The following is a 23,674-nucleotide window of genomic DNA, read 5'->3' as shown; positions in this document are numbered from 1 at the left end:
GGCCACTAAAGTCAAGCTCGCACTCGCGGTATTCAGTCATCTTGATAAAGCTCGCTGCGTCAATAATTGAGGCCCTCCCACGCGTAACACGCCACATACCAAAGAATTTTGTCCCTTATTGGAAGCTTTAGACTCCAAAGTTCGAAGGATTCCGTGAGCAATCACTACCTTACTCAAGAGGTGGCCAGGTTGACCCGACCCAGCGGAAAGGAACCAGGTTTAACTCCTGTCCAATCAAAGGCGGTGGTGTCAAACTGTGACGGGGGTTACATTGGGAGGGTTGGCGTGCCCACACGGCCAACAATCGAGGCCCGGTTGCCTGTCATGCATCCTGGTCCTCTGAACTGCTACCACCCACCACCTGAACGCAAGAACCTCTTATTGGCAGCTACGGGGCTTCGCAGCTTGGGCTTGGTGGTGTGCTCAGGTCGTAGCGTGATGAATCCTGACGATTCTTATTCATATCGCTACGCAAGGAATTCCCTATTCGTTCCCTCTGACTCATGTGTTGGTCAGGTTTTCTGCATGCTCATTTCGCTTGGCTTATCGAAAGCAACCCTGGCGCTACGTTTTCTCAACTCACCCGTTTAGCCGGTGCAGTGAGCTTAAAGGGGGGGTTCTTGGGTCTCGGCCAAACGTCCTAACAATCCGTCGACTGGGCCGATGTATGCGGTCCCGTCCCGTCCCGCAGCCGTCAAAACCTGTTCTCGGGTGGTGGGGAGGATTGATACTACATGCACTGCAGAGAATTATCTGTGCCTCTTGCGTACATTCCTACAAACCCGACGGTCTCTACTGTACGGATGTTCGTACTCCCCGTTCCATGCCGAGGGAAACGCGCTTGTGGTTATTCTTGTCTACAGCGGTATGCATGGTACGTTGGCTTGGCATCTGAGTAACTTTCAGGGTCTTTCAGGTGCCCGTGACATGCTGAAGGTTCGGTTTCCTGATCATATCAACCTCTAACATGGGGTGGTATGGATACTGTGTGGATTTCATCATGGTGTGTCAGGCTGGGCTACACCCCAAGCCGCACGCATAAGCCTCACACAACGTCGCTTCCCACGCTATTCAACTTTGCCACAACGTGTGTCAATTTTGGAGGACCGAGGATATATCTAAACCCTCCCGAAGCGTTCATAGTCTATCGACTGCAGCTCAATATACGACGGCACTGCTTCCGTCCCGTCAGGCTTGTCCGTCTTCCTCGACTGCCCATCAGGATTCCTTCGCATCAACGAGCGCAGCCCAGTCATCACGCCTCGAGGGATTTCTGCGGGGATATCGGGTGGAGGGGAACCCGTGTCTTTGCCCACGTTCTGCTGTTCAGCGGATTTTCTGTCGTGGCTGGAAGGGAGTAGACGAGTCAGACGGACCAGGCTGCCTTCGACTCTGTAGTACATCTTCTTGAACAATATGAAGAAGACGGGGACGCAGCAGCAGATGACGCCGATGTTGATTTCGACGGTGCTGGGTGAAGGGGCTTATCAGCGCCGGTCGGATAGACTTGGCGGGGGGGGGGGGCGGAGGTGTACTTACGCCAGTGCTTGAGTTTTGGCCCCGACCCATCTGTTGTCGTTGATCGGCGAGGTAAGGTAGGTAAACCGTAAGACGGCCCCGGCGATGGAGCAGGCGATGGATCTATAACGAGGTATCAGGATCTTTCGTCCCAAAACAGTTTGCATATGGCATATTGCACTAACAAAACTCCAGTGATGAATATACAGCTGACACCAATCTTCCTCCGGATCGGCATCTGAATCTTCTAGCACAGATACAGAGGTACCAAGAAGACGTAAAAATCTGTCACCGTACTTCCTACGCCCAGCGTAGCCAGGATCTGCGACGACGGCTCGGCCATTCTCGCGTTGTTCTTGGACGAGGCCCAACCGCCATCGCCGGGTCGGGGGGCCATGTAGACAAGCGTCGTGATGATCATGATGATATAAAACAAGGCCGTGACGGCCATGCCGACCCAGATCACGGTCTTGGCGAACTTCGATGGGTTGAAGATCCGGTAGTAGAATACCAGCAGGGAGAGCTTGGCCGACATGGAGGTGAAGCTATAGATGCAATTGGCAGCGACGCTTTCCTATAGCACCGGTTAGTACTAAACCATTTCTAGTAATCACCTAGTATCCTGTTGGTGGAAAGAGAGAAGAGAGCCATACCTTAAGGAACCCAGGACTGACTGAGGACACCGGCAGGTCCCAGGCATGTCGACCCTGAGAACTGTCCGAGTCTTGAAAAACATTAGTCTATGAAACGTACAGATGGAAGCATTTGGGGTTGGGTGGAAATGGAGATTCGGAGCTTACAGATAACCAGCTCCATAGCATTGAAGGCGATGGCACCGGCCTGATGGTGTAAGTCACAGGTGATTACTTAGGTAAACCGGTTTAGGTGGGACCTACAGTGCAACATGCGAGAACATCTTGAGCTCGATTAGTGCACTGAACCAAAACGCTAGATAATAGGCCACGAAACGTCTTGACGTACATTCGTCAATGCCAATTTGCTTGTGCCTGAGGCGGACAAACAATCGTAGGCCGACGGCGATTACTATTAGCGGCAGTGTGCAGTAGACCGACACGAGCGGCGCCCACGCCAGGGATGGCGGATCCACGAAGTTGGTGTGTTCCCCGGGCGGCGGTCGCATCAGGGGAACCGTCGACGGGTCGACGCCAGGCGGGAGACGGTCCATTATGGCACGTGCTGCAAATGCAGTCGATACTGGAACTTGGACGGTTCGATTTATCCAGCTCAAAACGGTGGAGTGGAAGACCAACCGGCGACGAACGAGTTTCGAGGTAAACGAGACTACATTGTGTTGGTTGCTCGAGCATATACGAAGGGACGGCATTGATAACAACTTACCCAGCTCATGCAGGACATCTTCAATCTGGAGGATTCCGCCGAGTGCCAAGATCTGCCACCTCCATTCTGTCTCCAAAATGACACCCACCCCGCCGTTCTCGTAAGCACCAGAGGTGTGGCTGCACCATCCTTGTCCTAGGGATGTGCCCCGGCGACGGCTTGGGCTAATCTACCCGCAGTCACAATCCTGGTCGTGGAGTCCAACCGATGCATCGGGACTTCTTCAATCGCACTTCATTGACCATATCAATCGGTTGCTGTTTATGCTATTTTTAGGTTGAAGGACATCGTCTTTTGATCTGGTAAAGCCGTTGGATTGGAGCCCCTGGTGTCGGCCGGCATGCATTGGCTCCAACACCTAAACCGCAAATGAGCTCTACGCTCGCTTGGCGGCTGGTTGTTGGACAATACAGGGGCGCTTCAGTCGGCATGTAACGGGCGTTTGGGCAGCCCGATTGGCACGGTCGCGCTACAAGTTATGAAGACACTAATACCTGCAACCTAGACTCCATGGCTGACTCCGACCTGACAAGTCCCAATCCCGCAAACCTCACTTCTTTGACCACCACATAACCGCAAACATCCTTCCATGACGCGAGATCCCTCGTCATGCTTTCAAACAACGCCATTACCATTTTGGCCGTTCTACTTCTTTTGTTGCACGTGGCATCCTGGGCCATCTGGTCCCTTACAGCAGCTGAAGGCGAGGAGCGTGGCGCTCTCGAGAAATTCATTCCTTTCTTTGGTCCCATAATGAGAATGATCAGGAAAGGGGTCGAATATCTCAGGTTCTTGAAGGTGAGAATGAGTGTTCCTCCCTCGCGACCGGAAGAAGTCTAACGACTAGCTGGAGGACAGAGAGTCGCCATGATAACCCCATGAGGATGCTGTAAACTCACTTTAATGGTGCTTACCCCTTGGCACGTATCGCAATAGAGCAGAAGCAAGACCAGCCTCTACCAGTCCCCCCTTTCCGGGTTTGCTTCTTTCCAACTTGAATGAGGGTGGGAGACCTTGCACTCATTCATCGTTGACAGAGACCCTGCTGGTCGCGCTGGTCTTCTTCTCAGCTCCATGCCGCTAGCATTATCGTCGTCGCCTCGGTTCCTTCCACAATAGATGTCATCGGGACGGCCCGGTCTCAGCGCCCCTGAACGTAACCGCGGATCCAAAGACAGAGGGCCGTATCCGAGAGGTTGGAGTTCAGATCACCACATCGGGCTCGCTGGGGTACATGGGGGGCATCCGGGATGGTACGAGAGTAAAGCGGCACGGAATGCAACTTAATCAAACCGGTAACCACAATGTATCATCACCTTTGAGAGGCTGTGACATGTGATGTCGCCGAGAAGATTTCCTGTTTCAGTCACCGTCTGGTCAAGAGAGAGGTAGCCTGGAAGCGCGCTTCCATGTAGGTCCGTAAGCATGTCCTAAGCCACGAAACCAAGTCATCGGAATCCAAACTCGTCCAGCTGCGTTCGCGGAAGGCGGCTTCCTCTGCTGAACGGAGTGGATTCCGCCTTTTGATTGGTTACGTTGTGACATACACGTGGACTGACATATGCAACGGGTTGATCCATCCCCCTTTGAAGGATGTTGCATATTGACCAATGCAACTGCGCTCGGGAGCATGGCGGTTCGTCCCAGTACACCGGCACAGCCCTGACCCAATTCCTACAGATACATGACTTGTCATTGCCCGGATAAAACTTGACTAGACTAAAGCCATAAACGGCGGCCGATACATTGCCATTGGACAGAAGCACAACAGGCTGATACTTAATGTAACGTTAGGTGGTCGCATAAGCTGGCCTCCAAGTTCCATACAGCCTGCTTTGGGTATGGCCTGCGTCGTCGATCTTGGTCTGCGCACCAATGAAACGCCCCTGATCCCTGATGGACGGGAGAGACCGAGATGAGGAAGCTCCCGCGAGCAAACTACATTGCATCCGCTGTTCGGATAAAGACCAAAAAAAAGCAAACCTGCCTATCGGTCCCTATAGCTTCGTCTTGTGATCGCGGTGTAAACATTACATGTTACTCGAGAGGTTGCACTCGGAGTTTGATCCCTTCAGTCGGTAACCAATTCGCGTCGACGTTGGTTGCAGGGCCTGCTCGGCCACCGTCTACTCCGAAAACGAAGCCTGCTGATAGGCGGGTGTCTGTCAGCAATTTGGGCCTACTGTCCCTATCGTCTCGTCTGTCGCACTTGGCCTCCCTTATTAGCTGGAATTTACGCAGGCTTTGCTCCTGTGCGACTGGGTGGGTTACATAACACCTTGCGGGGGATGCCGTATCCAAAATAGAATCAGCACAGGCGCTGTGTAGGGCATACTTGAGCTGTCTTGGTGGCCTTTCGGAGTCCTAAGACAGCCGTACTATATGACAAGGTAGAAAATGGACCGGCGTTCAGATGTTGATAAGATGGCCCTTCCGAGTCTGACCCAGGAATGGTCACCCTTCTTCTTGGCTGTTCTCTATCTGTTGCGCTAAAGCTGGTATTCTCTTATGTGTAGGATCAAATTCTAGTGTTGTCTATTCGTTCTCGTTTCTGGACCCTGCTTGGTCTGATTATAAGATGACGGGTCTTGATAATAACACAGGGCCTGGACTTGACCTTTTGCTATGGACCGGTTTCAAATCAATTTTCACGTGCGTTAGCATGGTAATCGCCATCCTTCTTGTCCTTAACTACATATGGCAAAGCATAAACTACCACAAGGGACACACGAGGAACAACGAAGGAGGACAAGTCCCCAAGCACCCGACATTAGTCCCATTCCTTGGCCCCATCATTTCTGCAGCATGGAATCTCCCCGGATATGTCGAACGCATAACGTGACTGCATCGAATCTCACTTATCCACTGCGTTGCTGACTGAATTAAACAGGAGATATAGGGGGCGGCTTACATCGGCGAGGGTGTCCCTGATCCCCGGCTGGAATATCCACCTTTTCCAAGACCGGGAAACGATTCGAGAGATCTGGAGAAGCTCGTCGCTCATGAGCTCGAACGCGGTCTTTGTCTATGCCTGCAAGTACCTGTTCGGGATGCCCCCGAAGTGGCTCGCCATCTTGGCCGCGGACGACTCCGGTTTGAACGCCAAACCGCACCCGGCAAGCAAGGTGGAGCCCCAGAACCGTGCACAGCATATCCTTTCCCGGGGTGTTCACTCCAATCTGTCTGGGCCCGGGTTTACTTCGAGCCTCGAGAGATTTCGCAAAAACCTGGTCCTGAGTGTAAGCGAGAAGGGACCGGCAGGGGACGGCGACGAGTTTGTGGTTCAGGACTTTCGACGGTTTGTGCATCATACGGTAGGCCTGTCCCTGGTCCAAGCCGTCTTCGGGCCGAGCCTAGTGCGCGTGAATCCGACGTTCATGGAGGATCTATACGAGCTTGATCGGGTCCTCCCTTGGCTGGCCAGGGGCATACCGGCTTTTCTGATGCCCAAGGCCTACTCGGCACGGCGACGGATGCATCAGGACTTCAGGAATTGGTATTCCTTCGACCGATACCACTTGGATAGAACCGACTCTTGTGCCTGTGAAGAGGCATATGAAGGGTCCACGTGGATGGAACAGCGGCAACGGACAATTCGAGAGATTGAAGACGAGGATACTGTTGCTTCGGTGGACTCTGGTGCAGCATGGGCGTAAGCATACGTTACGCGGGTGGAATTATCTGTGTAACGCGGCTAATCCGTTGGCAGTTCGACCATGAACATCGTCTCTGCCACGACAATGGCGTTGATCCACATCGCCAAAGACCGGCAAGTCACGGACCGTGTTCGACGCGAAGTCGATGCGGCTTTCGGGACCCAGCCTCTCTCTTCGGTGTCGATCAAGGACCTGTCCAAGCTGCCCCTTTTGTCTTCGATATTCGCTGAGACCCTGCGTTTACACGTGAAGTCGTTTACGGTCGTCAGCCCGCCCCACGAAGACGTCTACTTGGGCCGGTGGCTGTTCCCCAAAGGCAGCATCGGCCTGCTGAGCTCGGGCATCTCTCATATGGATAAGAGTTTCTGGAATGCGAAGGAGGGCACCCACCCGGTATCTTCCTTTTGGGCCGATCGGTTTTTGACGGACCCGTCGGATCCCTCCAGCGGCCCGAGAATTCCCGGCCATGCGACCGAGACCGACCCAAGGGAGCGGTACAAGAGGCCTCAGGGTACCGAAGGTCAGCCGTACTTCTCGACTGAAAGGTTACAGGAGTCATGGTATCCGTTTGGAGGTAGGTGCCCATGACCCATGGCTATATCGTGTTTATTCATCCGACCTAACCTAAGATGCAGGCGGACAGTTTATTTGCCCAGGCAGATTTATCGCGAGAAGTGCCATGATCTTGACCTGTGCTCTTCTGACTCGGGAGTTTGACATGGAGGTGCTCAAAAAAGACATAGAGTTCAGCTCGTCGACGTACGGGTTTGGGACTGAGCAGCCGAAACATGCTGTGCAAGTTCGGCTAAGGAGACGGGTAGCAGTTGTCGAGGTACACGATCAAGACTTGGAGTAGGCCATCGGCGTACTATAAACAGTCCATAGTGATCTTCGATTCGTATAGATTAATCCCTTTAGTGGACCTATCTAGATATAAAGAGATCCGCCTTGCTCAAGCGAACGACCGCGTGGGCGCGGGACTCGGTATGGCGGATGAGGTGGACACCCAAGCACCTTGCCAGTCCCGCGCAACATATTTGCATACCCACTACCAATGCTAACGTGGCCTTTGTCTATGTATGACTGTATAGTATCATCAGTCCACATGTTTTGTTGGGTGATCTCCCTGACGGGCGCAGGCAGTCTCTCGTAGCCCAGCTTGAACTGGTCCTTCTCGACCTCCTCACACGCTCTCTTGGCCCTTGACAGACTGTCGACCGCGAAAATGTTGTTCGCCTTCTTGCGACCCGCTTCCAGGGAGTAGGCGGGCGTGATGCCGCCCGCGTCCGGCAGCGCCATGTCGCTGTCGCCAGCCCCGGCTTCCTTGAGCATCCGGATCATGTCGTCCTGGGCCCGGAACGCCTCATTTAGCCCGTCAAAGCCGTCGTCCCACGCGTTGAGACATTTGGCTGCAATGTGTAGTGGAAGCTGATTCTTCTTGTTGACGATGCCGGCGCGGACATTGTGCGCCAGCAGCCACCGGACCACGTCCCGTCGTGTCCAGCTACGGCAGGCAATGTGGAGAAGAGTGTCGCCGTTTGCGTTCGTTTCGTCGAGACGGGCCCCGTGCCTCAGGAACGACTCGAGGTTTAGGGTGGCTGGCGTTACCAGGGCGGGGTGTTGTTGGCGGTACGCTCGAGACTTGCCCAGGGGGGCGGTGATGAAACGGCCCACCAGGGGCGTGCGCGCGTCGTCGCCTTTGATGTTCGGGTCCGCGCCCTTCTCGAGGAGGAATTCGGCAGCGTCGCCCGAGTCCAGCATGGAGGCGTAGTGGAGGACTGTTCTGCCCCAGCGGTCGGTAGCGTCAAGTAGGTTAGGATCGCATGCGAGCAATAGCTCCATGCATGCCTTGATCTTCTCCGACGGGGACATGTGGCGTTCTTCCCAGACGAACCCTGGGTTCTGCGCGGTGTACCGCTCGAGGGGATCAAGCGTAGTCCAATGAAGTGGCGTCATTCCACAGCTGTCGCGGGCCTTGACCATTGAAATGATATCGCTCTTCCCTGCTTGGAGTAACAACCTGACGCCCGCAATGTTCCTGTAGTGACAGGCTAGATGAAGGGGGGTGACATCCTCAGTTTGCTCCTCGTATAGGTTGATGTCTTGAGACACACAGACCTTTGTGTGGATGCCACAGCCGTCGTCGATCAGACGGCTGATGAGACGTGCACTCCCGAAGCTCAAGGCCTTTGTGAGGGCGGTTTCTAGCAGGACGGGCTTCTTTAATTCTCTATGTCTCGCTGGCGAGCCCGAGCTGGAGTATATCCAAGGATCGTCGAGGTCTGTGAAAGTTTCGGCTGCCGTAAACTGAGTATCTCTGTGGGATCTCTCTAGGGCGGGCAAGTCAGGACCCTCCCAAGCCCAGTCAGCTGAAGAGCCTCCCCACTGGTCCTCAGCAGCTTCGGCTGGGTTGAGCTTCTCCCGGTCATCGTTCATAGCCTCCTCGCAGGCTCGGGGGTCGGTGAAGTACTTGTCATGGACACTGGCACCTCGGTCCAGCAAAAGGTGGACGATTTCTTCCTGGCGAGGAAACCTGATGTGTCCCGGTATCGGGGGCTCTCTCATTGTCCAGTCCCAGGGAGGATGGTAGTTCATGGATTGTAACAGGAGACTTCCATGGGATCCATCGTCCTTCAAATGCTCTGTCACGGCGTCCTCGGAATTGTCAAGTATCCAGCGGGCCACCTCGACCTGGCCATTGCCGCATGCTATGCGCATGGGCTTGGCCCAGTCGGTGTTTCCCGTGGCCGTCATGAGGAGTCGCAGAACTTCGAGGCTCCCGACCTGGGCGGATAGGGTAATGGGCTCGGCATCTTCTTGGCCGTCGTGCCGGGTGAGTATCCACCTGGAGATGTCCGGGTGGCTTTGAAGGTAGGCTTGGACCCCGGCAGTATCGTCCGCTCTGATGAGGAGGTCGATGTTGTTGGCGCCCGACTGGCCTTCGTAAATGTCAGATAGCTCGTGCATGGCTTTGGGCGGGCACAGTCTGACAGCAGCATATAATCGGAGAGGAAACGGGGGTAGTAAAGCAACGATAGGCACATGATAATAAGTTTTGGCGGAGAAGCACTCTTGCATAGATGATATACTCACGGTGGAGGTGTGCCGTATTATCCCTTTCGTGCCAAAGTGGATGTTGGTGGGGTCGCATCCACCGCTTTCCCGTGTGACTCAGTCCGAGACAACACGACACAGATGTTCACGATATTATGAAGTCTACATGGACAAACCAATGCTTGCAAATATTTGCATTGTCTATGACCAGCATCTTGATCGCTACTACTTAAAATACAATACGCAACGCTTGCGTAGATAGCCCAAGTTGTGAGCACGCTTTGATTTGGGAGACAGGCCCATTGACACACCATGAACAAATTGAACAGCTGACGGTTGGTTACCAACGAGAGGTAGGCGTATTGGCCTGTCTGAGGTCAACTCAAACCTGGGTCGTTCCTTCGGCAGCTGCTGAATCAGCTGGCGAAATCTGCATGGGCCAGCTAATCAGCCTAGACCCGACTCCTCAGCGATCCGATTGAAAATACATCGAAATCAGATGTATGCACAGTCTCGTTGTGAAGTGATTGATCAAGTTGAACCTGACGTGATGAGTGCTCTTGGCTCACCTTTAGCCGACAAGAAAGGAGTGACTGTGCCTTAATTTTTCCAGGTCACCGCCACATACCCCACCTTTTGGTCTGTGGCTGGAGGGCCCGTTGCTGCAGAGTGGCCGTGCACCCGAAGACCCCCAAAAAGGGTACCTCGTGGCTTCTCGGCTTGCAGCCTTTTGCCTTTCACCCCGCCGCTACCCAAACATTGGCGGGTTGATTGGGTGACGCCAGTGTCGATTTTAATCTTGCCGTGTTATTTGCAGAAGCCTAAAGGGAAGTTGTTGCAACACCACTTTTTTCTCTAGCAACCACCACACTGCAACCCAACCTGTCGACCTGCCCATTCACTTCCACGGCTGCGACCATCATCTTCGCGCATCTTCTTCCACCCCGAAGAACGGAGCACCTGTCACGTTCGCTATCTCGATAGTAGCGCCTCCCTCCCAACCGCCCGCATCCATTTTACGTTCGTCCCATTACAGTAAACAAACATGGCCAACGAAAGCCGGTGAGTTTGGTGCTGTTGACACCCATCTCCGCCTCCCGCGATTTTGGATCAACCTGCTGACAAGATGATGCGACCGCAGACAAGAACTCCTCGCATGGCTGAACAGCCTGCTGCAGCTCAACATGACCAAGGTTGAGCAGTGTGGTACTGGGTGAGTCGGCTGTCCCATTTCCTCCCTGCCCCTCCCCCGCAGCGCAGCGCCGCCTTCACTCCCAACCAAGCTAATCAGCGATCCTTGCAATCTAGTGCTGCTCTCTGCCAGGTCTTCGACAGCATTTTCTTGGACATCCCCATGTCGCGTGTGAAGTTCAACGTGAATGCCGAATATGCGTACCTCCAGAACTTCAAGGTGCTTCAGAGTAAGTCCCCACTTGCCGCCACTCCTCGCCCGCCTCTTCCGACGCTTGCCAATGCCACGTCACTTCACCACAACAACAGCGATCACCATCTACGGATTGAGACCATTCTTGCTATTACATACACTGACCCGATGCTCTTCCCACAGACTGCTTCGCGAAGCATCAAGTCGACAAGATCGTGCCCGTCCAGGCCCTCGTGAAGTGCAAGATGCAGGACAACCTCGAATTCCTGCAGTGGACTAAGCGTTTCTGGGACCAATACTACCCCGGTGGCGACTACGACGCTGTCGCGCGACGAAAGGCCAGCGGCGCCCCTCCTGCTGGTGGCGGTGGCGCCGGCCCCCGGGCCACACCCAACACCGGTGCTGCACGCAGGGGTGGTGGCACCACTCCATCAGGCGGTCCTAGACTGGGTGCCCGATCGGCGGGTGGTGGTGGAGCTGCCTCTGCTGCTCTCCAGGCCGAGAACAACACCCTGAAGGAAACGGTTGTGGGCCTCGAGCGCGAGCGAGACTTCTACTTCAGCAAACTGCGCGACATAGAATTGTTGGTGCAGCAGGCTGTGGAGGAGGACCCTGAAATCGAGAAGGCAGAGGACGGCCTTGTGAAGCAGATCCAGGCCATACTGTACTCTACCGAGGAGGGTTTCGAGATCCCTGCCGAAGGAGAGGCCCTCGAGGACGACCAAGAGACGTTTTAGACGCCTGCAAGGGAACGGGCTGGATGAAAGAAGACGACTGTGGTAATAGTATTGGGGGCGACTGGGCCGACGGGAACCACGAAGTCGCAGCCCTTACGAGATAATGCTGGAGGGCGCTGTACGAGTGCACACAAAAAGGGCATATGGCGTGAAATGGCGTGGAGTCTGGCAGCGAGTGCGCATGCATTTGGTCTACAACAAACCGTTGGGCATATGACCTTGCGCCCCATGACCGGGGTTCTGGCATGGAAGTCGGACTTGCTGGGGCATATTGATACCTGCTATGCTCTCGGGTCTTCTCTTACTGACGAGAGGCCGTTTGAGCTGTAGCCTTCATGATAGAGAAAGAATTTCTTCTGCTAATACGTTCTACACTACTACACCTCTGCTTGTTCGTGAGGTTATCTCTACCTCTGCTACTGAGAGCAAATGCATTCGGGATCTAATGAAGTTGCATAATGCTGGGAATTGAGGCAAGGTGGTGAGTGTATTGATGCTCTTGATTTGAATCTTGCGTCTGCCCATCGCACCTTCCAGCAAATACTATGTATGACAACTGACCCTCGGCCTCCACGCATCAACCGAGCCCTACCGTCCAATATGCCCCGGGATGTGTTGTATTCATGTTCCCACTAATTATGCCCATCAATAGCATCCCGTACTGTCAATTGATACATAATCCACGTCAAGTTCGAGTTTAATTGATGCGAAGCATGTTTAGTCTACCTTATGTACCTACCTCATTTTGTATGGACTAAACTGGGGCCAGCGAGGCAAATTGGCTTCACGGAAGACGTGACAGCCTCGCTTTATCCACATGTGATCTTGGTGTTGGTGTCGTAGATGTTGAACAGGGGCTAATACGCTCCAGCCCATATGTGCGTATAAGACCTGGAAGTCCCCCCGTAAGTCCCCCGGACTGCCTTCCCTGAGACTGCTTTTCAATCCAATAGTGTTACCCTTCTGCCTTTGACAGCAGACCAATACCCACGTCAAAGAGCGGAAGGATCCGGAATTGTGCAGTGCCGGAATGAGTCTGCCGAGGGTGTTAGGTCCTCACTGCATCGTGATAGGGCCATAAGATGGAAGTCACAGTCATCAGGTGGTCGTCGACAAATGCGGGTCCTTCCTTGAGTGCTGTATTCAATTTGGTTGTTCACCCAGGTCCGCTCTTTCCATTGTTGATGCTTAGGAGGGAGCTTTGAGCGCGAGATCACACTAGAGGTTGTCGTGGGTAAACAAAAAGCCCCTCGCAGCTTCTTCTGCTTTCCGGACCGGCCAAGTTCGCATCGCTCCTTCCGGGTTTTCTGAATTGAAAACACAAGTCACGCCTCGCACCTTCCATCTGTTCCGGCATCACACCGAGCGTTCCTCCTCCTCACTCACCTCCCTCGATCTACTCATATCCTTGCACACGTTTTCTCGTCTGCCCACCATGACTTCCAGCAAGCAACACCCGGCTCCCCTGCGCAAGTCGTCCCGGGTCCTCGGCCCGACAATCAAGACCTTCAACTACCGCGTCCAGAAGCAGGTCTCCCTTCCGGCTGTCGAGAGACAGTCTCTGCGAATCGCCATTGCCCAGAGCATCAAGACCGACGATCAGTACAAGCTTGCCACCACTCCTCCCACCATTGCCGACAATGCTCCCGCCGTCTCGCCCCCCGCCCGCCGCGTCTTGCGTTCCTCCAACACTGCCTCGGCCCCGGCCATGGCACCTCCCCCGCCGTGGTGCCACGCTGACCGCCAGCCGCCGCCAGCATCAAGGAACTGCTACCGGCGCCGGCGCCGCTACCGCCATCGCCGCCGCCAGCGGCAACAAGAAGCTTCCCCAGACCAAGACTCAGGGCGGCAACAACGACCAGCCTGAGCTCGACCTCTCCCGCGGCATCCCCGCCGGTGTCGAGGGATACTACTGTATCAAGGGCATCCTGGCCGAGGCTCCCCTCGCCCGCGGCGCCATGCAGTACCTTGTCGAGTGGGACGGCACCGATCCGTCTACCGGCATGGCCTGGCCTTTCGAATGGGTAAGTGTCCACCACCTTGTTATCTTATTTCGTTGTCCCTTCCTTTCACTCTTCCCTTTCCTGGTGAGATATATCAGCGATCGTGAGATAATTGGCATGTTGGGTAAAATGTGATGATGGCTCCTTGCCTACACGAAATTGAACGTCCATCAACATCGCGACCAGAAGGCTAACTCACTTTCGCAGGTTGGCGCAGCTGATCTCACCGACTCCGCACTCGACGCTTGGAAGACGAGGGATACCAAGGGCAAGAACTAGGCTGCTTCATATTGATGGGCTTGGAAGAAGATTGAAGGTCTGGTAATGGGGGCGTGAGATGTCTTTTTGTCATGGGGGGGCACGTGATGAGCCATTCATGACTGGGCTTTCTGGATGGGGGATTGCTCACATCTGGAACCGCACATGGCACGGACCCCTTGCATTTGGCGTTTTTGTTCGTTTAGGAATCTTGGTTGATGCAGTAGCCGTCAATGAGGCAGCACAATCTTGAGAAGGGCTCACAGCTGGTTGATCACGTGTATTCTAGCCCTTAGAATTCTTGAACACGACAATGCAACGAAGCTACAAATCATCTTACATATGTGAACGTATTGTATTTCCCCTCGCCATACAAGCTCTCGCTGCTTTCTTGGCTGCGTAATTTTGTGTTCTATCTCGCCGTGTTCTTCGCGGAAGGCTGGGAGAACACCACGATCAACTTCCAGCGACTGAGGTGCTGGTTGGCCAACATATCTTCCCCTCTGCTTCTTTGAATCTAAACGGCCGGCTCTGTCTAAAGGCCTTAACTTGGTTTCTACCCTTTTCATCTAACAATACTGGATGCAGGTCGTACTAGCCGAACTCGGGGATAGAAAATCGAAGAGCATCTGCGGCCTGCGGCCTGCGGTCAACTATCCTCGACCCTCCATGGCGAGGAGGCACAAGGTCACGTTACACCTGGTTGCTTTTTCTACCTCGATGGCTGTTACAGTTTCCCAATCCCTGGGCCAACCCAGGAGGAGTCGTGTCTTTCTTGTAATAAACTTTACGGCTCCCTGGAACTGGATAATTCAAGCGAATCGACTTCTTCTTAGGCGTTCAATATCATCTTGTTACGCTTCTACCACGAACGGGTTAAGATGGAAGGAAATATGGATTCGAACAGCTACAGAGCGGTATGAATTTCAAATCCATGTCACCATGATCGCACACCCATAGGTGGCCTCAATTCAATTCACTCTGTCCCCTTCTCCGGTTGGATCGTCCATGGTCAAGTCACGTATTAAGTGCAGAGCTTTCGGAAAAGGCGGCCGTTCCTGGTCTCGTACATCTCCGAAAGGACACAAGCAGTGGATGCATTCTAGAAATTAATGCAGACCTATTTGAGTCATACTTTCCTCTGCTCTGTATTTTAAATGCGGCTGACACTCCTCTACGCGGTAGACACCATCTGGCAAATGCGTGTAAAGAGATTGATTGATCTTTCCCGATGTTCCATCCTTTCTTACCAAACTTTCACACCCCATCGCATCTTTCGTTTCCGAAGCTCCCCCTCCCACCTCTACCCAAGACCTCACACAACATCATGTCGCAACAAACCCAATCCCCCTTCTTCGCGGAGCTGCCTCCTGGGCTCCGCAATAAGATATACTACCAATATGCCCTCGACTACTGCAGTAAGGACGACAACGACACTGGCAAGGGGCCAGACAGCCTCCTTCTCGTCTGTCGCCGCCTTAGGAATGAGGCTGGCGCTGTAATGTCTCGATACGCTGCCCAGGCATACTATCAGGTTCGCCACAATCCCTTTACCCTCACCAATGTCGAATCTACTGTGGGCAAACCGGAGAATGTGAGGACATTGGTAGTCCACCTTGATTGCGAGAGCCCATCCCGATCGAATTTCCTTAAGAAGTGGCGCCAATCGTTCTTCGCTCTAGCAAGAGAAATAAACAAACTCCCCGAGTCCAGCATGACGAATATCCGATACGTACAGATCCATTTTCATCCAGCTCCCAACGACGAGATCTGCCAGGGTAACCTGCTCAATTTCATGCAGGTTCTGGAACACCCGACCCTGGAGCTTATCCACATCGTGGGCGTCCCCGAGGACATCAAGGAGGGGGACGCTGAAGAGATTCGACGGGAGGAGGAGAGGGAGCGCGAGTTGCTCATCAACTTTTGTAGGGTCGCCTCGCTGCTCCAAGGCGTGACTATCAGTCCTGTCGAAAAGCCGAAGAAGGAGGAGCTGCTTGTCGAGATGAAGCGGTACCCTACTTTTAACAGTATGCAAGCCGACGCAGACCGGCTCACGGCCACGAGCGGCAAGCTCCCGCCGGCTACGACGTCTTGGTTTATGGACACGGTCGATTTAACGGGACGGTCTTGGGGGTTCCATCTCGTCCGGGACCGCGCCGAGTACCTCAGGTGGGAGGCCTGCTACCTGGCGGAGCTGGAACTCAGGGAGCGCCAGGCCGCAATCGAGGCAGAGGACTTTGCTTCCGACGCTGCGACGGTGAGATCCTCCTCCTCCGACTCGCGCCCTGAATCTCCTCGCGTTATGGAGGCTGCTGACGACGGCGTCTCGACTGCCGACGACGGCATCTCTAATAATACTGCCAATAATGGTGCCAGCGACAACAGCAGCACTCTCGCTTTCTACAGTTACAACGACGAAGAATTAGAGTTTTCGTACGAGAACGAGGACGATGATGAAGACATATACAACTGAGCGTGATTTGGGAACATTTATTATCCATGATTCAAACTTTTTCCAAGAGAAGACGGAAGGAAAGTTTCAAAAACGGAGTTCAACACATGGATGAAGAAAAGAAAAAAAAAGATTCCAACAAAAAAGAGCGAGGACGTTAGACCATGTTTCATGAAGATAGATACCCAATTTGCAGTTGAACCAATCGCTACAAACCTACGATCTTCCGTGTGTCCTTGTTGAAATGCACACAACTATGTCCAGCGAACCAATGCACTGACTGACCACAACCCAGTTCAATATGGTGTCGTCGATCTTGACGGCGAAGGTAATGCTTTTGAGACCGTCTTCATGGCGGTAGTGGGCAAATCGGAACGAGGCAACTTGCCCCAGCACGCCGCACTGCGCTCCTCGTGACAGGCGGTCCAGTGCAGAAGGTAGACCAAGGCCACGGCGGGGGTGGCATGCGGTACCGCTTCCTGTCTTGGGCAGCTTCCAAGTTTCGTTTTTGGGCTTCGAGGCCGTTGGGCACGAGGGTCGTCTTGAAGGATGTTCTTTAGAGACTGATGGGCGTTCCCTTTATGCCCGATATTGAAGTGGTATCCATCATTCTGCCCTGGATCTTGCTCCAGTTATAATGCCAACTCGCACCGGCGTCGACCAGCCGTTGATCGCCTCTGTAGTCAACCCCAGCTGGGGCGGCAGGTCACCGAGACTGACCTGCCCATTCGCCACCAGATCGCGCGAGACCTCCCGGTCCTCCCGGATCAAGACATCCCACGGATCGACCCCTTGCTCTTCCGTCGGCGCCCCGTCATCGTCACTATCGGCGGCACCTCCTCCCCCGTTCACCCCGCCGTAGTTGCTCCCGCGCCAAGGAACTCGCAGCAGAGCCGGCTCCGTCTCCCTCCAGACCGGCCGGCTCATGAACCACAACCCCCGCAGCCGGGGCCCCAAAGTGCATCACGACCCGATGCATCCAGTTACTGGGCGTCGAGAAGACGCTCGAACTCGAGGCCACGCCCACGCCGCGCCAGTGATCGTGCACCACGACGACCTGGCCCGCGCGCCGCAGCGCGGCGGGCAGCCCGTGCGGATGCCAGCGCCACACGGACGCCCCCGCCTCCAGGTCCAGGAGCAGGATATCGCGCCGCCAGTCGACGGCGAACCCGCGCCGCGTGTCGAGGGGCGGGTATAGATGTTCTAGGGGGACCGTGCTGGAGTCGTCGTAGTAGGGCACGGAGCCCGGGCGGGCCATCATGGTGGCGGGGTCGTCGAGGAAGGCGCGCCAGACCGTCACGGGGCTCTGGAGGGTGCAGACGCCCAGCTGGGGGGCGCGGGCGAGTTGGTAGTTTGGTCGGGTGGGAGTCGAGGGCGGTGGGGATGCGGTTTCTGAGGAAGAGAGGGAAGACGTTGAGGAGGAGGGCGGAGATGAGGACGTCGGCGATGACGATGGGGGCTGGAGTAGCTCGGCGCGGGCTTCGCGGCAGCTGTGTAGCAGGTCCAGGCGGGCGCGCAGGCGGGGTTGGAGGTAAAGCGTGCGCCAGCGGCGTGGGATGTGGATGTAGGAGCGCGGTGGCTCCCAGTACGGCTCGTGTACGAGCAGCAGGGGCAGGAGCTGGGGACCGGTGCTGCCTGCCTGGTCCGCGGCGAGGTGCCAAATCTGGAGGCGGAGCTCTAGGGGCAGCTCTGTGAAGCGATGGAAAGAGGGCGTGGGCGACGACATGGTCGCTGGCTACGGTTTCGATGACGGCGGTTTGGCTTTATACGAATTCGTTTCGGAAACTATTTTACTTGAGTGTTCCTGGTTTCTTACATACATGTTAGTTAGGGTGTACCTTCATTTTGGTGGAAGCAGAGGCTTATTTATGTAGCAATATCAATCGTGAGTGTGATCAGTTTATCTTCCCTGGGATGCTGAGTGTTGCATGTGCCAGTCACCTCTACGAGTGTGTGTGTGGCCTTCGAGAAAAGCTTCGAGTTTCCATAATACAGATTCGAAGATGGCACGATTTGACTGTGGCCAGTCGAAGACCACTCAAAAGGCTGAATGAGTGACACCTCTTTTCCTGCTGAAAAATCGAAGGAACTGGATGTGTCTAGAGTCATCCAGATGCTTGACTATTTGTTGCGTGTAAACACGTGTCGGACTACTTCAGTTCTATCCCATGTTTCCTCCAGCAGGCCACGCTGCATTGGCTACCAAGTCAATCCCACGCTTCAATGTAAACAAAGCCGCTGCTGTTTCATCATCCAACCTACAGGCATTGTGGCTTCCAGACAAAAGGTCCTTGTCGAGCGGTTAACGACGTTCTGAGGCCATTGTTTACTGCAAAACAATGTCTTGTTCTAAGTGCAAACATTCAACAAGGAGTGCACAAAGCTTCCCTCCCGATCCTTGTCGGCGCATAAGTACTTGAGAAATCCGTGCTTCTGGCATATTATCACTGGCAAACTCGTTTCACTGTATTACCTCCCTGCATTCTAGACTTGCCCAATTCATCACGCTGGGCGCTTGGTATTTATCATCCCTCTTCATCCACCCAACTGAACCGAAACCACGCCCATTTCAACACGACAAAAAAGAACCTTGCCAAGATGTCCCCACCCGACTACCCCCACCGCGACTACCAGTCCTGGGACGCCCGCCGCGTGTTCAAATACATCCTCGTCATCCTGCTCATCTGCTCCATCATCGCCGCCCCGATCGCGATCAGCCAGCACAACATCGACAGGGAGGCCGCCAGAGCGGCGGCGATGGAAAGCACGATGCGGTTCGCCCCGAAACTCAACGGGTCGCTGTCCACGAATGGCACGAGCATGTTCGTGTCCCGCGTCAACCGGGCTGCTCATGTCCGCTACCCTCGTGACGGCACCGGCGTGAGATTCATCACCTACCCCAGCCACGGTAAGGATGGAACCCAGACCAGCGGGGCCGCCGCCGGTTCTGGGTACTTGAGCTGGGGGGCTTTGGAGCTTGTGGCTGTGGCCGCGGCGGTGGTGGCTTTGGCGTGGGATATGTTCCTTATGGGATGAGAGAGCCTTCTTGTGCGACTCTGGACCGGTAGCCCCGGTGGCCGCACAAATCCCGGAAGGGGTTTGATTTGATGGTTGTAAGCAGGCAGGGCCTTCATCAAGTGGTGTAACCATACATGTCAGGCGCACGTGGGATTTCGGGAATAAGAACGGTCAGGTCTGACCTGGAGGGCTAGGTAAGTAAGCACATAAACACTATTTCTCTGTCTTCCAATTGGTCCCTCACTGCTTCATCGAGTGGCGGCCAGGCGCTCATAAAGTTTGGGTTCTGTCCACTGCCGTTGTCATTACCGCGTAAAGTGTTCAGCGTAGACCACATAGTGCGCCAATGCAATTGAAACAGATATTCTCCTGGGCTTGCTTATTGTCGTTCGAAGTGGGAATCGCCTCCGTGGACACTCTCTTCCCTGTGATTTGTTGTGACATATTACATGTTCGTACGCTAGAGACCCTGGTTTGTCATGTCTGGATTGGCATGTCTTTTTCTTTTTTTTTTCTTTTCTTTTCTATTTCTACCTAGGGGGGAGACCCGTAAACTCTCAAAGGGCCAATTTTCTGGTTTGGTATACATCATTCGAGTGTTCCAGTCATGAGGTCCACGATCCATTTCGCGTTGCCAAGAGGGCGTATTCAGGCAACAAGTTAAGGTAACTAAAACAAGAACAATGCGAGGAACTGCGAAAATCTGCCTCGCCGGCTGAAGAATGTCCGTTGCTATTCTGAGCCGAGGCCGAAGCTGGCAGTGGGCCGACGGGCCCGAGCAGGGATAGAAAATTAGCGGGTTCTTCGGGATCTGGTCCTGGGTCTAGAATGCGCGGGTCTAATGGGCAGGATCGATTGGTACAACAGGTAGATAGATGGCATGGAATACGGAATGGATAAGATTGGGTATCCGACAGACGGGGAATTGAGATCTTATTATAGTCAAGGCAGCAGAATACCTGAGACTCTCCTGGCGCCCGTTAGTTTCCGAATTCCCCATTGGGAGTCGTGATTGGCCCCTGAGATGTGGCAGAGTTGGGTCTGGTGGAAACAACGGATGACAAACCGCATGTCCGCACGCACTGCCCCGGTGGAATATGTCAGTCTCACACCGCGGGAAGCAGGGAATGTATGTAGTTGGGTGGTGTTTCCCGTCTGCTGGTTGTCAGCAGGACCCAGCGGGCTGCGGCTGATATAATATGACATATGGGGAACAGACCAGGAGGTGGTGCTTGCCGACTAGGGCGACCCTGACCCTTGTCGATGGAGTGGATGCCGACTCCTGTACGACCCCCAGGTCCTTCACAGCTTGGCAGTGGACCTGATCAGATCCCTGTCATGCTTGTGGTTAGGCGGCTTACTTATATGCATCCATGCAGCCTGTCATGCGTGGGGGCTGGACTGTCAACCATGCAATCTCATCTCATCTCATCTAGAAGAAACCAGATGATGGATGTCAGATTCCAGTCCGATTCAAAGTCCGGCCGATGCGAGTTTCGGATCTTAAACCCGGTGAATCGGAACCGTGGTTATTTCCTCCGACTTCCAAATGCCATATATTAGCCTCCACATCTTGTCATCAAGGCTGTAGCCTCCTCGTGCGACAGATACTCAGGTTAGATGTCATTTTCTGCAGCATGATACGAGACCGAAAGGCGTTATGACTTTGGTACTGAGTAGGTGAGGCTCATGGATCCAGGATCCCGGCGGTCCCGTAGGGTAATTGTCAATTGGACAGTACTGGGTGAGTAGTTGCAGGGGTGCACGATTGGAGGCTCTTTCGTCCCACCCCTGTCCGGAAAGCACCCCCAGCTATTGAGACGACACACGCATAACGCATACTTCATTGACAGCACGGTATATCAGAAATAACCTGATTGGAAGATATGACCAGAGAAGTTGGTATTGAGAGAAAGTAAGTATCTAACCGATCTGCGAGAAAACCGACTCTGGAGTGGGATGTGATAAACAATGCCAGCCAACTCAAAATGCATCCCAATCTAATAAACATGAAACCCGCCCGAGCCTGTTGATGCATGCCTTTCATTGCTGTGATCCATTCTAGTAATTGTGACGCCTAAACCCACTCTTCTATTTATGCCTTTTCTTTTTGTTTCGGTCCTCCGCCCCCAACACGCCAAGTAAGAAGCTTAAATCCGGGTGTTCTCCAGGTAGCAGTATAGAGAGTCCAGCCCAGGGATTGTCAGCACTTTCCCGATCCAGAACGAACTAGACCAGCATGACGTTCCGCGACGTGATATAAATAGTCTTGACGCCGAACCGGTGCCGGATGGCCGCGACGACGGGGTCCTCCTCGACGGCGACGACGGGCATGCCGTCGCTCGACTGCCGGCTCGCGAACCGGATCGCCGGGCTCGAGAAGGTCACGAAGCCCAGCTTCGGGTCCTGCTGCTCGCTGTCGGGCACCATGACGCGCTGCCGGATCTTGCCCGAGCGGAGGTCCACCTCGGCGATGAAGTTGTTGTTGCTGCTACTCGAGCTGGAGCTGGAACCGGAGCTGGAACTGCCGTGGCTATGCCGGCTACTGCTGCTGTGGTGGCCGTGCCGGCTGTGGCGAGAGGATGAAGAGCCCGAGCCCGAGCTGGAAGAGGCGGTGGTAGACGCGATCTGCGACCGATCCGCGAAGTTGGTGACGCAGCGGGACTCGGCGTCGACCCAGACCATGCCCTCGTCGACGCGGGCCGAGAGGTAGACGGCGTCGTGATCGAGCTCGAGGGCGTGGGGGGCCGAGTAGGAGGGTCCCAGGTCCACGATCCCGCAGACCTCGGCCGTGGCCAGGTCCACCACGGAGATCTCGTGCGCGGCCTCGATGGGGGCGTAGGCGTGGCCCTGCCGGTACCGCTGGCCGACGTACAGCAGGTTGCGGGCCCAGTCGTGGCACACCTCCTGCGGCTCGGCGAGGAGATCGTCGAGGATGTAGACGCGGTAGGTGACGGCGATGTCGCCGAAGGTGCAGAGGGTTTGGGGGTTGCTCATTTTGGAGTGGGTGTTGCAGGTCTTGCTCTTGTTGGTGGTGGGGGATGCTGGTGAGGGGGTATTCTTGGTTTTTGAGTCTTCTTCGTCTTCTTCTTCTTCGGGTTTGATATACCGAGGAATGTTTTCGATGGAGGGTCTGAGTGTATCTGCTTCTGCTTCTTCTCCCTTGACCACAACCACGGGCTGGCTCTCCCCATCTTTATATTCGGTCTTGATGCAACTCATTTTGAAGCATGGGCTTTCACAGCCACGATGGATGGCGGGTTCGCAAGAAATTCTGAAAGGGGTTATTTTCTTCGACCTCTGTTGAAGACGGAATGGGATTCATGGAAGGTCGCCAGGCAAACGAATAGGATCGGAGAATCAAGTAGTAATCTGGTCGGAAGAGGTACCGACAGAACAAGCAGATGTGCCCCAGCAGACTTCTGGAAGCAATGATGGACGAGAGTCGGGCTTGACGCCGCCCCGTGTAGAGCCGCCCAGTCAGGGCCCGTGCCGACCCCACAGGATCGTATAGTGGTTGATTAGCTGATTAGGCACCGAGTATTCGAGGCGGATAAGACCACGCGAAGGAATAGACGAGACGGGAAAAGAAAAAGCTCAGCTCAGTCCAGCCAGCCTGATTCCGCATGAATAAGCTTAACGTTTTAGGCAGAGAGATAATTATGAGAGAGAGACGAAACTTGGGTTTTGCTTTCCAAAGTCTCTAAAACCTCATGCCGTGAGTCGATCTCGTTCTCCTTGGCACCATATTACCGAGCCAATTAACTAGTTCTCCTCCACCAATCAGATGCACGCAATTGATGGCAATCGCAGCTACCGTAAATCGTAAACTCCAGCCAATCAGCGTTCAGGCCAAGGCTCATCTCACATGCCGGACAAAGCACCAGATTGGCCAATCAGAAGGCCAGAATATACAGTTTCCCACTATGACCTCGTCGTTTCAGGGCCAGAGTCCTACCGCCGTTTCCCAACATGGCCTTTTGGCACCTGCAGCCTTATGGTAGGGCTGAGTTTGTCAGGTAGGTCAGAAGTCAATTTAACAGACCACCACAAAGCTCATAGCCCTGTCGGCATCCCGCACTTGTGTGTGTGTTGGGGTGGCAGTTGGCGACCTGTGCATTCCATCGGAATGGTCCGGGTCACCTCGGATCATGCACAGCTGCGTCAGGTATGGATGAGAGGTAGGTAGGGGCGGGCGCAGGCACGTGGGACAGCCCGGGTGGGGGGTGCCTTAC

General features: G+C 54.4%; 9 protein-coding genes across 9 annotated transcripts; 6 read left to right on the top strand and 3 right to left on the bottom strand.

The window, feature by feature from the left end:
- Positions 1-1,118: 1,118 nt before the first annotated feature.
- On the bottom strand, positions 1,119-3,629 carry PG985_014908 (uncharacterized protein; the record flags this gene model as incomplete). Its single annotated transcript, XM_066834674.1, has 10 exons — positions 1,119-1,470; positions 1,540-1,641; positions 1,704-1,765; positions 1,823-2,092; positions 2,172-2,242; positions 2,319-2,358; positions 2,415-2,434; positions 2,500-2,820; positions 2,878-3,046; positions 3,570-3,629. The coding sequence occupies 10 exons, from the start codon at positions 3,627-3,629 to the stop codon at positions 1,119-1,121; spliced, it is 1,467 nt and encodes a 488-aa protein (XP_066677284.1).
- Positions 3,630-5,455: 1,826 nt separating this feature from the next.
- PG985_014907 (uncharacterized protein) lies at positions 5,456-7,365 on the top strand (the record flags this gene model as incomplete). Its single annotated transcript, XM_066834673.1, has 5 exons — positions 5,456-5,529; positions 5,584-5,715; positions 5,768-6,529; positions 6,587-7,107; positions 7,169-7,365. Coding segments are annotated over 5 exons (1,686 nt in total), but the record flags the coding sequence as incomplete, so codon positions are not given.
- Positions 7,366-7,460: 95 nt separating this feature from the next.
- On the bottom strand, positions 7,461-9,500 carry PG985_014906 (uncharacterized protein; the record flags this gene model as incomplete). Its single annotated transcript, XM_066834672.1, has 1 exon — positions 7,461-9,500. One exon carries the CDS (start codon positions 9,498-9,500, stop codon positions 7,461-7,463), a length of 2,040 nt encoding a protein of 679 aa, XP_066677282.1.
- A 1,132-nt stretch (positions 9,501-10,632) lies between these two features.
- On the top strand, positions 10,633-11,708 carry PG985_014905 (Microtubule integrity protein mal3; the record flags this gene model as incomplete). The annotated part of the gene is made up of 4 exons (XM_066834671.1): positions 10,633-10,649; positions 10,729-10,800; positions 10,896-11,008; positions 11,155-11,708. 4 exons carry the CDS (start codon positions 10,633-10,635, stop codon positions 11,706-11,708), a joined length of 756 nt encoding a protein of 251 aa, XP_066677281.1.
- A 1,435-nt stretch (positions 11,709-13,143) lies between these two features.
- PG985_014904 (uncharacterized protein) lies at positions 13,144-13,990 on the top strand (the record flags this gene model as incomplete). Its single annotated transcript, XM_066834670.1, has 3 exons — positions 13,144-13,387; positions 13,473-13,732; positions 13,919-13,990. 3 exons carry the CDS (start codon positions 13,144-13,146, stop codon positions 13,988-13,990), a joined length of 576 nt encoding a protein of 191 aa, XP_066677280.1.
- Positions 13,991-15,296: 1,306 nt separating this feature from the next.
- PG985_014903 (uncharacterized protein) lies at positions 15,297-16,442 on the top strand (the record flags this gene model as incomplete). Its single annotated transcript, XM_066834669.1, has 1 exon — positions 15,297-16,442. The coding sequence occupies one exon, from the start codon at positions 15,297-15,299 to the stop codon at positions 16,440-16,442; it is 1,146 nt and encodes a 381-aa protein (XP_066677279.1).
- A 952-nt stretch (positions 16,443-17,394) lies between these two features.
- PG985_014902 (uncharacterized protein) lies at positions 17,395-18,102 on the top strand (the record flags this gene model as incomplete). Its single annotated transcript, XM_066834668.1, has 2 exons — positions 17,395-17,613; positions 17,929-18,102. The coding sequence occupies 2 exons, from the start codon at positions 17,395-17,397 to the stop codon at positions 18,100-18,102; spliced, it is 393 nt and encodes a 130-aa protein (XP_066677278.1).
- Positions 18,103-19,019: 917 nt separating this feature from the next.
- On the top strand, positions 19,020-19,457 carry PG985_014901 (uncharacterized protein; the record flags this gene model as incomplete). Its single annotated transcript, XM_066834667.1, has 1 exon — positions 19,020-19,457. The coding sequence occupies one exon, from the start codon at positions 19,020-19,022 to the stop codon at positions 19,455-19,457; it is 438 nt and encodes a 145-aa protein (XP_066677277.1).
- Positions 19,458-21,668: 2,211 nt separating this feature from the next.
- On the bottom strand, positions 21,669-22,661 carry PG985_014900 (uncharacterized protein; the record flags this gene model as incomplete). Its single annotated transcript, XM_066834666.1, has 1 exon — positions 21,669-22,661. The coding sequence occupies one exon, from the start codon at positions 22,659-22,661 to the stop codon at positions 21,669-21,671; it is 993 nt and encodes a 330-aa protein (XP_066677276.1).
- Between the last annotated feature and the right edge of the window lie 1,013 nt (positions 22,662-23,674).

Source organism: Apiospora marii (genome assembly GCF_038362585.1).
Source record: "Apiospora marii strain CBS 49790 chromosome Unknown utg000012l_segment0_segment0, whole genome shotgun sequence".
Lineage (NCBI taxonomy): Eukaryota > Fungi > Ascomycota > Sordariomycetes > Amphisphaeriales > Apiosporaceae > Apiospora > Apiospora marii.
This window is presented reverse-complemented; position numbering and strand designations above follow the sequence as displayed.